The 13,381-nt window shown below is 35.0% G+C and overlaps 2 protein-coding genes across 2 annotated transcripts; one reads left to right on the forward strand and one right to left on the reverse strand.

Annotated features, from left to right (window-relative positions):
• Window positions 1-1,991: 1,991 nt before the first annotated feature.
• On the forward strand, window positions 1,992-3,904 carry LOC131595713 (endoglucanase 13-like). The gene is made up of 5 exons (XM_058868160.1): window positions 1,992-2,239; window positions 2,322-2,735; window positions 2,831-2,917; window positions 3,035-3,187; window positions 3,266-3,904. The coding sequence occupies exons 1-5, from the start codon at window positions 2,006-2,008 to the stop codon at window positions 3,860-3,862; spliced, it is 1,485 nt and encodes a 494-aa protein (XP_058724143.1). The 5' UTR covers window positions 1,992-2,005; the 3' UTR covers window positions 3,863-3,904.
• A 7,089-nt stretch (window positions 3,905-10,993) lies between these two features.
• LOC131598201 (endoglucanase 13-like) lies at window positions 10,994-12,894 on the reverse strand. The gene is made up of 5 exons (XM_058870827.1): window positions 12,739-12,894; window positions 12,246-12,659; window positions 12,055-12,141; window positions 11,672-11,824; window positions 10,994-11,593 (listed from the first exon to the last, which is right to left on the reverse strand). Exons 1-5 carry the CDS (start codon window positions 12,892-12,894, stop codon window positions 10,997-10,999), a joined length of 1,407 nt encoding a protein of 468 aa, XP_058726810.1. The 3' UTR covers window positions 10,994-10,996.
• Between the last annotated feature and the right edge of the window lie 487 nt (window positions 12,895-13,381).

The raw sequence follows: 13,381 nt of genomic DNA on the forward strand, positions 1-13,381 counted from the left end.
TGTTGTTCCTGTCAGGAGAGGAAAGCTGCTGGAAGTTCCACGCCCAGCCCTCCGCTGTGTACACTCCTGCATCCGCAACGGCCATCAAATAGTTCCTGGCAGCAAGGAAAAGCTCCGGATAAGCCTCTTTGGGGTTTGTGAGTTCACAACTAGAACTTGGAGAAATGTCTTTGTTTGGATAAGCGTAAATCTGGTTTTGTCTTTGGGTGAGTTTGTGGATTTTTTTCTCCCAGTGTAAGAAGGTGAAGAATAAGTCTCTTAGTTTAACGATTGGTGTCATTTGGTTAGCTATAGTTTGGTGCACTTGGTTGATGCGTAACGTCGTTCTTTTCAAAGGAGTCATTTTTAATTTTGACGAAAGAGAAGAACACCAAATAATTATATATACTGGTTCAACTTTCAATGACTTACTCCTTTCTCCAAGAATTATTTTTGAGTGTATTATAAAAAAACGTGAGAGGTTTTAGATGGATTTGGCGATGAACCTCCTAATATAAGGAAATGAATCTTTCAAGCTAACTTTTAACCAAACAACGAACAAGGCTTAGAGCGGTTAGTCTCGAAATAGAACAAAGATTTTCCACGGGCTGATCTCGAACCAAGACAAAGTTTTGAGTTGACTATCCTCCAAACTAAACCAGGGTATTAAATAGGTTGACCAAGAACCGAGATGAGATTTTAATCAGGTTGATCTTGAATCTATTGAGCTTTTATACCAAGCCGAATTCAGGAACCAAAAGAAATTTTAACTGGGTTAATCTTGAACTAATATAGCTTTTAACTAGACTGAGCTCAAGAATTATTGTTGAGATTTTAATAGTTGATCTTCACGAACTAAAAGAGAGGTTTTTCTTCCAGGCAAAACTTATAAATCAAACAGAGACTTTCTAACCGTCTAAATAGCTTGTTAAAAAAAGACTATAAGGATTTTTTTTAAGTATCTAAATAGTTTTTCTATTTTAGGCACTTCATACTTTTTATGAATTTTTTAAATATTAAAACTTTAAAAAATCTCAAAATTTAAATTTATTTTAAATAATTTTTCATAAAAATCATTATTTAAAAATCATTCAAATTGTTCATTTTACGAGTTTAGTAGCCTTTGTTATATCTTTCGTAACTTTATTATTGGATTATAATTTTTCTTTTTGTCGGGTAATCCCGTTTCTTCGTGTAAACAGGTTGGATAACCCTTAGTTCTCCCTTATATAATATCTTGCTTACACAAAAAAAACTCTTAATTTACCATTTCTCTCATTTTGCATTAATGTAATTTGAATACACCAATAAAGATAGTTTGATAAAATTATTATTTTCTCTCTTTCATTTATCACATTTTTTTTAATCTATGTGAAAGTGTCAAGTATGACACTTATTTTGAGACGGAGGGAATGCCTTTTAAAAATTATGTAAGTTAGACTGGGTTTTATTAAATTTATTGCAAACATCCCCAATAACTCCTAAAAGAGATCTGCATATATCAAGTGATTTTTCTACTCTTTAAAAAAAGAAAATTGAAAAAACCAACAAATTCTTGCACTTTTTAAATATTTTTGAAAATTTTTAATAAACAGGCTAAGCAGCTTTTTTTTAAAAAAAAGTTTTATAGTATTACATATTTTTGTTTAAAAAATAACTTTTTTATTTAAAAAAGCATCAAATGAAAAATTAGTCTACATATTTTTTTCAATTTTAGATATTTCATCATTTTTTTTGAACTTTTAAATATTAAAAAAAATTTAAATTTAAAGTTATTTTGAATTATTTTTCATAAAAACTTTTATTGTTATATATCTTTTTAAAAATATCATGTGATTTTGACCCTACAGCAGCAACAATATCTCACTGAGTAGGGATAATTACATGCAATTATTTATTCAATATCATATTTCTACTAAATTCTTTTGAATATCTTTTTATAAACTTTTTTACAAGCATCCCCTATAAATTAACATCTAAAATATGAAGTTGTTGCACTAAAACATATATTCTCCTTTTGTTTTTGATGTTGTCTCTCAAAATGTCACAAAACAGTGTGTTGATGTCACTAAGAAATATTTTCATTTTCATTCTTGTTTGTTGCTCTTATATGGTTCAAAATGTTGCTTCTGATGATTATGGAACAGCACTTACAAAAAGTTTGTTGTTTTTTGAGGGTCAACGTTCAGGTGTGTTGCCTAAGAAACAAAGACTGAAATGGAGAGGAGATTCTGCACTTAAAGATGGTCAAGATGTTGGGGTAAGATATATTTAAATACCGATATTTTATACTGTCAGTCAATCATAATCGTTACATAATCGTTACATGTGTATATATGCAGATGGACCTGGTGGGAGGATACTATGACGCTGGAGACAACTTGAAACTTGGATTTCCAATGGCATATACCATAACAATGTTATCATGGAGTGTAATCGAGTTTAAGGACAAACTTGAAAGTAAGAAGGAGCTTAATAATGCATTATATGCTATAAAATGGGGAACAAACTATTTGATAAAAGCACATCCAGAACCAAATGTATTGTATGGAGAAAATGGTGATCCTGATTCAGATCATGAATGTTGGGAAAGACCCGAGGATATGGCAACACCAAGGACTTCTTATAAGATTGATGAACAGCATCCTGGTTCTGATCTAGCTGCTGAAACTGCTGCTGCTTTGGCTTCTGCTTCAATTGCTTTTTGGTCTGTCGACTCAAAATATGTATCCACACTGCTTACTCATGCACAGCAAGTATGGTTTTATTATGTTATCTTATGTGCAAATTATTTATTTTGTATATTGCTTTTTATTTGGCAAATATTTATAATTTACTATTTTTATTTTAGCTGTTTGATTTTGCAAATAATCATCAAGGCCTCTACCAAAATAGCATCCCACCCGCAGGAAAAATATATTCCAGCAGTGGATATAAGGTGAGATCATCAACTTAATCATTTAAAATTCTATTTTTGTCAAAATAAAGTGTAATATTATTTTTAAAAAGAAACTAGGACAAATACTGAGATTTGGACCTTATTTTATACAAACAGGATGAATTACTTTGGGCAGCAGCATGGCTTCACCGCGCGACAAACATGAAAAAATACCTTGATTACATTGGAAATTCAGGTGACAATGGTGGTGTGAGATCAATGTTCAGTTGGGATGACAAGTATGTTGGTGCACAAGTTCTTATTGCAAAGGTATATAATATCATTCCATATAACATATCAATATTGCTATTTAAATATTCTAATATATTGGAACATATATGCTTGCAGCTTGTTTTAGAGGGAAAAGTAGAGTCTTCAGGAATTTGGGGTCAATACAAATCAAATGCAGAACAATTCATATGTTCATGTGCGCAAAAATCGAACCAAAACATACAGAAAACACCAGGAGGGTTATTATGGTTTCTACCATGGGCTAATAATCAATATGTTGCTTCTGCTACACTTGCAATATCCACTTACTCTCAATATTTGTCTTCAAATAAAGCATCTCTCCAATGTAATGGCGGTGCTGTTTCTCCTTCTGATCTCGCATCTTTTGTTAAATCTCAAGTGGACTACATATTGGGTTCTAATCCACAAAAAATGAGTTACATGGTGGGTTATGGCTCGAATTACCCACAACAAGTTCATCATAGAGGAGCATCAATTGTGTCGATTAAAAGAGATAGGTCACCGGTTTCATGCAAAGATGGGATTGACAAATGGTTAAATAAAAATGCACCAAATCCTAATGTATTGGAAGGTGCTGTTGTGAGTCCAGATCAGAATGACGGTTTTAGTGATAATAGGAATAATTATCAACAAGGAGAACCAGCTACTACTGCTGTTGCACCTTTAGTTGGTGTTCTTGCTTTTCTAGCTTAAGTTTTTTATTCCTTGTCACACATAATCTTCATATCTATAGCAGAAAATTGTTGGAATTAAGGTTGTTTTTATGTGTAGGACAAGTGTTTAGAAATATTGGAGGCTTGAATAAAACTTGATAGGTAGGAGAATTCTTTATGGAAGAGAGAACTTTGTATTTTGCTTGATTCAAATGTGTGAGATTACATCTCTATTTATAGTACTCTAAGGAGAACTCTAGACTCACTAATTCTAGAGAGTTCTCTATCCTAGAAATTCAAAGAGTATTCTAGAGAATATTACAATATTAAGAAATATCTAGACTCTCCAAATAATACAAGAATTCTCTAGAAACTTTACCCAAAATTACTTAAGCCCAAAATAACAAAGCCCAAAATATCAAATAACTAATTTAGGCCCAAATCAAGTTTATATTTCAACATCCCCCCTTAAACTTGATTTGTGACTCCAAGCATACTCCTTAGCTTCACGAAAGTTTCCAACTTGAGTGGCTTGGTGAAAATGTCAGCAGCTTGATCTTGAGACATCACATACTTTAACTTCACCTCCTTTCTCTCAATGCATTCTCTTATGAAGTGGTAACGTGTGTCGATGTGCTTACTTCTTTCATGAAAGACGGGATTCTTTGCTAAAGCAAGTGCTGATTTATTGTCAACACATATTTCCATAGGATCCTTTTGTGGCATCTTTAACTCCTTCAACAAGTTCCTTAGCCAAACTGCATGACAAACACATGATGTGGCAGCGACATACTCGGCTTCACAAGTTGATAATGTGACTATAGGTTGCTTCTTTGACATCCAAGTGAAAGCAGTATCTCCCATAAAGAACACAAAACCAGTAGTGCTCTTTCTATCATCCAAGTCTCCACTCCAATCACTATCACTATAACCAACAATGTCATAATTGTTAGAAGAGTAATAGTGCAAGCCAAAGTTTGTTGTACCTTTGATGTATCGAAGAATTCTCTTTGCCGCCTTGAAGTGAGTTGTTGTTGGAGCTTCCATGTAGCGACTTACGACTCCTACGGCATAGAGAATATCCGACCTTGTACATGTCAAGTAACGTAAACTTCCAACCAAACTTTTGTAAAGAGTTGGATCCACGATGTCTCCATTTTCATGCTTGCTCAGCTTGCTTCCACATTCCATCGGGGTGCCAACTGGATTGGCGTCATCCATCTTGAATTTCTTGAGTACTTCTTTGGCATAACCTTCTTGGGTGATGAAAATTCCTTTGTCTCCTTGCTTTACTTCGATGCCAAGATAATATGCCATGAGCCCCAAATCTGTCATCTCAAATTCATTTGCCATGTCTTTCTTGAACTCTTCAAACATGCTCGGATTGTTCCCTGTGAAAATCAAGTCATCTACATACAAGCACACAATCAAAATATCTCCACTTTGCGCTTTGATATAAAGTGCATGCTCATATGGACACTTGATGAAGTTCTTGTCTTGAAAGTACTTGTCGATTCGAACATTCCAAGCTCTTGGTGCTTGCTTGAGACCGTACAATGCCTTCTTCAACTTCAAGACTTTTTCTTCTTGCCCTTTTACTTCATAACCCAATGGTTGCTCGATATAAATTTCTTCTTCGAGGAAACCATTCAAGAAGGCCGACTTCACATCCATTTGATAGATCTTCCATTTATTTTGAGCTGCCAAAGAAATGATCAGTCTAATAGTTTCAAGACGAGCAACGGGAGCAAATACCTCATCATAGTCAATTCCTTGTCTTTGACTATATCCTTTCGCCACCAATCTTGCTTTATATCTCTCCACGTCTCCTTTTGCATTCTTCTTCGCCTTGTACACCCATCTTACTCCGATTGCTTTGTGTCCTCGTGGAAGCGTAGTAAGTTCCCACGTATCGTTCTTCGTGATTGACTTAATTTCTTCATCCATGGCATCTCTCCACTTTATGTTTTCCGCCGCTTCTTGGTAGCTTAGAGGCTCACAATCACCAAAAAGACAAAAGAGGTTAATGTCGTTTAGGTTTTCGGTTACCTCATAAAGCTCTTCAATGCTTCTTAGTCGCGGTGTCCTCTCACTTGAGCTTGTTTCTTCCAACCTTGGTGTCGGTGAGGTCGGTGGTGTAATATGTTCCTCTATCATTGGTTGTTCAATTTCTTCTTCTTCTTCTTCAAAGTAAGGAAGAAAATCATACCTTTCTTCTTGAACACTCCAATCCCAACAATCTTCTTCATCGAACTCCACGTCGCGGCTTATGACGATCTTTCCACTATTTGGATTGTAAAGCTTGTAACCTTTGGAACTTGAGTCGTAACCTACAAACACGTATTTCTCACTTTTATCATCGAGCTTTGTTCTTCTTTCGTCTGGAACATGGGTGTAAGCAATACTTCCAAACACTTTAAGGTGAGAGATCCCAGGCTTCCTTCCACTCCATGCTTCTTGTGGTGTCTTCTCGTGCACACTTCTTGTTGGGGAGCGATTTGTCAAGTAAACCGCACATGCCACAGCTTCGGCCCAAAACTCCTTCGGCATCTTCTTGCTTTTGAGCATGCTTCGCACCATGTTAAGTATGGTTCGATTCTTTCTTTCTGCTACTCCATTTTGTTGTGGCGATCTTGGCACAGTTAGTGGACGACGTATTCCATGGTCTTCACAATATTTGTTGAATTCATTTGAAGTGAACTCTCCTCCTCGATCAGATCTCATGGCCTTAATGGAAAGACCACTTTCTTTCTCCACAAGGGCTTTGAACTTCTTAAAGTTTTCAAACACTTCTGACTTCTCCTTCAAGAAGTAAACCCATGTTTTTCTGGAATAATCATCAATAAATAGGAGAAAGTACTTACTCTTTCCAAATGAGTTGGGTTTGATTGGTCCACAAACATCTGTGTGTATGAGCTCTAGCGGCTTTGTGGCTCTTGATGTTGATTCCTTTGGAAAGCTTTTTCGGAATTGCTTCCCAATTAGACATCCTTCGCAGAGTTGGTCTGGGTGGTTGATGTTAGGCAAGCCTCTCACCATCCCCTTCTTTGCCAAACGTTCTAGACCATCGAAGTTGAGATGCCCAAATCGTAGATGCCATAGCCACGAGGAATCGGTATAGCACGCCTTGAGACACTTTGCCACATCATTTTGAATGTTCAAGAGGAACATTCTATTCTTTGACATAGGCACCTTAGCAATCAAGTTATGTCTACAATCTCTTAAGAAAAGACTATGTTCTTTCAAGTGGATGTCATAGCCTTTCTCTAATAATTGTCCCAAGCTCAAAATATTATTCTTCATGTTAGGGACATAGTAGACATTGGATATGAACTGATGACTACCATTCTTCAAGCGTATGAGAATTTTACCTTTTCCTTTGACCGGTATCTTCGAGTTATCTCCAAATGAGACATCGCCAGTTGCCGCTTCATTGATCTCTACAAACATGCTTCGATCGCCGCACATGTGATTGCTTGCACCAGTGTCGAGGTACCACTTGTTTCTTTTCTCTTCAACTTGGTTTTGACATGCGAGTAACAAAGTTTCTTCTTCTCCACCTTTTTCTTCTACGAAGTTAGCTTTCTCTTCAACCTTCTTCGAGAATCTACACTCGGATGCATAATGACCAATCTTGTTGCAGTTGAAGCACTTGATTTGTGATTTTTCGTACCTCGACCATGAATTTCCTCTTCCACGACCTCTTGTCGCTTGTGGATTCCAACTTCTTTCTCCATTGTTGAAGTTGTTAGAGTAGTTGTTGTAACCTCCTCTTCTTTCTCCTCCACGTCCGCGTCCACGTCCACGATCTTGGCCACGTCCTCGTCCTCTTTGGCTCTTGTAGTTTACATAGTTTTCTTCCTTTATGTTGAGTTGTAGTAGTTGCTCTATAGCCTCATTTTGTTTAGTTTTTCTCTTTTGTTTTTCTTCATATGCTTGTAAGGAACCCATGAGTTGCTCAATGGTCATGGTCTTTAAATCCTTATTTTCTTCAATGTTGGTAACAATGAAGTCAAAACTTGGATTTAAAGTGCGAAGTATTTTCTCCATGACTTTCACATCATCAACATCTTCACCATTTCTTTTAAGTTGATTGACTACGGCCAATACTCGAGAAAAATAATCAGAAATTGACCCGGACTCCTCCATAAACAAACGTTCAAAATCACCTCTAAGAGTTTGAAGACGAATCTTTTTTACCTGCTCAACTCCTTTGTTGCAAGTTTGAAGCTTGTCCCATGCTTCTTTGGCTGTCGTTGCGTTGGATATCTTCTCAAAAGTATCTTCATCCACCGATTGATAAATGAGAAAGAGAGCTTTCTTGTCTCTCTTTCTTGACTCCTTCAATGTATCTTTCGCACTTTGGCTTAACGAGGCTTCGTCTTGCTCCTTGAAGCCTTTCTCAACGACATCCCACACATCTTGAGATCCTAGTAGCGCCTTCATCTTGATACTCCAATTATCATAGTTGTTCTTTGTGAGCATCGGCATTTGAAAAGGGAAACCTCCATTCGCCATCTTTTGAGGACCTTGAAGCTCTGGTACCAATTTGTTGGAATTAAGGTTGTTTTTATGTGTAGGACAAGTGTTTAGAAATATTGGAGGCTTGAATAAAACTTGATAGGTAGGAGAATTCTTTATGGAAGAGAGAACTTTGTATTTTGCTTGATTCAAATGTGTGAGATTACATCTCTATTTATAGTACTCTAAGGAGAACTCTAGACTCACTAATTCTAGAGAGTTCTCTATCCTAGAAATTCAAAGAGTATTCTAGAGAATATTACAATATTAAGAAATATCTAGACTCTCCAAATAATACAAGAATTCTCTAGAAACTTTACCCAAAATTACTTAAGCCCAAAATAACAAAGCCCAAAATATCAAATAACTAATTTAGGCCCAAATCAAGTTTATATTTCAACAAAAATAACTACTATATCTAGTTCATCCAATAATAGAACTCTTTCTCTATAATTGTCACAGGTAGAAAAATATCACACTTTTATTTTCTGTTATTTTATTTATATGTGTGTAATTTTGCATGAGATCATTACTAGTTTTCATTCTAAAGAAAACATTTCAAATTCTAGTAGAGCCTACTTAATTGTGGTTCACTTACTCTAGTAGATAAAATAAATATATTCAAACCACAAATTCCTAGAGCCACCTATGGTGGATTAAGGTTTACTCGTAGGAGAAACGGAAATAATAAGGGAAAATTGTGTTCAATAACCACAAATTTAAAGAGGAATGATTATTATCAAGACAAGAAAGAACAGGATTATGTTATTCGATCCTGAGAACAAAGATGACTGAATTCAATGAGTTTATAGACAATACGGGGATCATTGATAGTCTCTAGGTGGAAACTTGGTTAGATGACAAGTGAATGAGAAGACTGAATAGAATATTAGTATGAGAAGCAATCAATGAAGTTTGGAAGGTGGATGGGCAGCAAAGCAGAATACTATTTAGAGTTTGATCATGGACTTGACTATGGAATATAAGTCAAGCTTAATTTCAAGTGAACTCAAGCAAGTGTCCACAAGATATCAAAGTATGTGAAAGAACGGTTTGAACATCTGAGTGAATATATTGTAAAAGCTTTAGGGTTTTCTTAAAAAGTATATGACTAATCACACACGTAAACAATTTTTTAATTTGATTTTTCTCAAGAAAATATTTTCAAAAATGTCATGAACTCATGCCAATGAGTTGGAAGCTATCTGAAAAGCTCTGGGGAATTTTTTGTCTTTGAACACCTTTGTTGTACAATGTCGTCTTAAGTTTTTGGAAGACCTGTGTATATTAGTCGCAGTTTATCCATGACACAACAAATAAAGACTCTATCTAACTACGTTTTAACTAACAAACATCATACAAGGCCCTACTTAGAAACAGTTTAAACATGACAAATTTAGACTTTGTGTGGTAACAAGCAAAATATCTGACGCACTCTAAAATCCTAGCTGCCCACTAGGCAGAGGCTACATCTGCATGTTGCAGGCTTGAAATAAGGGACAAAATTTAGCGAGGGGATAGGCCCCTGACCAATTGTGGACAATATTTAGTGTGGGGAATGTCCCCTGGCAATTTGGCGATCTTTAAAGCCACTCGGAAAATAATTTGCGACCCCCTGTTTTCCAAGGGGAACGTTCCCCTCGCAAAATTTGTATTTTTGAGGGGTTTTTGCCACTAGTGAGGGGTTAAGCCCCTGACAAATTCGATTTTTTCTTGTAGTATAACTCCCCTTCAAAAGCGGCCCTGACTTTATAGATGTGACTATTTGTGAAATCATTTTCTAAACTCAGGTGGAGAATTGTTAAACTAGTTAATGGCAACGTATTAATGTTTGAAACTTTTCCTAAACAAGTGTCAAAAAGTTTCAATATGAGATGAGTTAAAAAAAACTCTTTTAGTCCGCATTAGACAATTTTCACTTCCTTTAAGGGTTTATATATAGTAGAGGATGATTACTTGGGGTATGTTCCAAGAAAAACAAAATTTTTGCAAAGTACCACACGCAGTCTATCATCAATCCAACTCGGGCGCGAGCTCTTGTCTCAAAATTAATTCTATTTTTTGGCACTAAAAAGTTTAATTTTTAAAAAGAAAAATTAAATTTGATCTGTCTGTTACAATTGTTGTCATGTTATATGCCTGTTACCTTCCGTCATTTGACTGAGTTTAGGGTTCGGAATAGGAAACTCATCTAAATCAATAATAATCTAGGCCTTTAGTTTTAATTTATAACCCTAAATCAAAGCTGGAACCCGGGTCTGATGTCAGAGATAAAATTCTAGACTAAGGTGCTGCCCGTCTTTTTTTAGGGTATTTCTAGAATTTTGTCAAGCGACCATTATTTGAGAGTAAATTCTAGAATGATGTATAATGTTGCGAGGATATTGTACAATTGGATTGGAGACTTCATAATAGTGACACAAAATGTCTTAAAGAGAACAACCTAGTATGCAACTCAGTCGGTAATTTCTTGGTTGACATGAATCAATTTTAAAATATTTTTAAAAATAAAAAACAACACACATGTAAGTAAAATAACAGAAAATAAAATCGTTATTTTTTCTAATTGCAATGATTTTATTATTGGATCAACTAGATAGTGATGATATCAGTTATACTACAGTTAACATTATGCAGGACAGGAATAAAAAATTTAAGCTAGAAAAGCAAGAACACCAACTAAAGGTGCAACAGAAGTGGTAGTTGGTTCTCCTAGTTGATAATTATTCCTATTATCACTAAAACCGTCATTCTGATCTGGACTCACAACAGCACCTTCTAATACATTAGGATTCGGTGCGTTTCTATTTAACCATTTGTCAAGCCCGTCTTTGCATCCAACTGGTGAACTATCTGTTTTAATCGACACAATTGACGCTCCTCTATGATGAACTTGTTGTGGATATTTTGATCCATAACCTACCATGTAACTCATTTTTTGTGGATTAGAACCCAATATGTAGTCCACTTGAGATTTAACAAAAGATGCGAGATCAGAAGGAGGAACAGCACCGCCGCTACATTGCAGGGATGCTTTTTTTGAAGATAAATATTGAGAGTAAGTGGACATTGCAAATGTAGCAGAAGTAACATATTGGACATTAGCCCATTGTAGAAACCATAATAGACCCCCTGGTGTTTTCTGTATGTTTTTGTCTGATTTTTGTGCACATGAACATATGAATTGTTCTGCATTTGATTTGTATTGACCCCAAATTCCTGAAGACTCTACTTTTCCCTCTAAAACAAGCTGCATGCATATATGGTTCAATATATTAGAATATTTAAGTAGCAATATTGATGAGTGATATTGAATAATATTATATACCTTTGCAATAAGAATTTGTGCACCAACATACTTGTCATCCCAACTAAACATTGATCTCACACCGCCATTGTCACCAGAATTTCCAATGTAATCAAGGTATTTTTTCATGTTTGTGGCGCGGTGAAGCCATGCTGCTGCCCAAAGTAGTTCATCCTGTTTGTACAAAAATATATTCCGAAATCTCAATATGTGCCCCAGTTTATTTTTTTTTAAAATAAATAATACTGTACTAATTATCAGATATTTGGTTTTTTTTAATAAGCAATGAGATTAACAAAGGAGCATAAGAAATACTCCACCCGAAATACAACGCGGAAAGTTTCAACTACTCAAAGCAAATGAGAGGTAGAATATTCCAAAGAACTGGAATTTCAAATGATTACCTTATATCCACTGCTGGAATATATTTTTGCAGCCGGTGGGATACTATCATGGTATATGCCTTGATGACTGTTTGCAAAATCAAACAGCTGAAATAAAAATAGTAGTTAGAAATATTCACCAAAGAAAAAAAGCTATATAAAAAGTAAATAATCTGCACATAATAGATACATGAAAGAAAATAGAACCATACTTGTTGTGCATGAGTAAGCAATGTGGATGCATATTTTGAATCCGCAGATTGAAAAGCAATGGAAGCAGAAGCGAAAGCAGCAGCTGTTTCAGCAGCAAGATCAGAACCAGGATGTTGTTCATCAATCTTATAAGAAGTCCTTGGTGTTCCCATATCCTCTGGTCTTTCCCAACATTGATGATCTGAATCAGGATCACCATTTTCTCCATACAACACATTTGGTTCTGGATGTGCTTTTATCAAATAGTTTGTTCCCCATTTTATGGCATATAATGCATTATCAAGCTCATTCTTACTTGCAAGCTTGTCCTTAAACTCGATTACACTCCATGATAACATTGTTATGGTATATGCCATTGGAAATCCAAGTTTCAAGTTGTCTCCGGCATCATAGTATCCTCCCGTTAGGTCCATCTGCATATATATTTACACCCATATAAAGGTTATGATTAACTGACAATATAAAACATAACGGTCATAAAATATATGTTACCCCAACATCTTGACCATCTTTAACTGCAGAGTTTCCTCTCCAATTCAGTCTTTGATTCTTAGGCAATACACCTGAACGTTGACCCTCAAAAAACAACAAACTTTTTGTAAGTGCTGTTTCATAATCATAATCAGCAGAAGCAGCATTTTGAATCATATAAAAACAACACATTAGAATGAAAATGAAAACATTGTTTAGTGACATGTTGAAAGACAACATCAAAACAAAAGGAGACAAAAATATTTTAAGTAGTACAAATTCATTTTTTAGACACTAATTTATAATAGAATAAAATGTTACATATTTCATATCCGAATCACCAATTAACTACGATTAATTAGGCTATCTGCAAAATGATATTTTTTTATTACTAAATGATACTTAAATAAAAGAAGCGAGGATAAGTCTATAACAAAAATAAATTAAAGTAAATTTCTTGTCGATGATCAAATACTACTTTTTTTTTTTCTTTAATTAGAATTTATGATTTCCCTTTGTATTCTAATTAAAGAACTCTCATTAACTTGTTTGTCTTGCTATAATGATTTATATTCTTATTAAATAACTCTCATTAATTTATTTGTCTAGTTATAATTTTCACCTCATAATAAACTTTTGGAAAACATGTTGGAGTGTATATAAA

Source organism: Vicia villosa, linkage group LG4, assembly GCF_029867415.1.
Source record: "Vicia villosa cultivar HV-30 ecotype Madison, WI linkage group LG4, Vvil1.0, whole genome shotgun sequence".
Taxonomy (NCBI): Eukaryota; Viridiplantae; Streptophyta; class Magnoliopsida; order Fabales; family Fabaceae; genus Vicia; species Vicia villosa.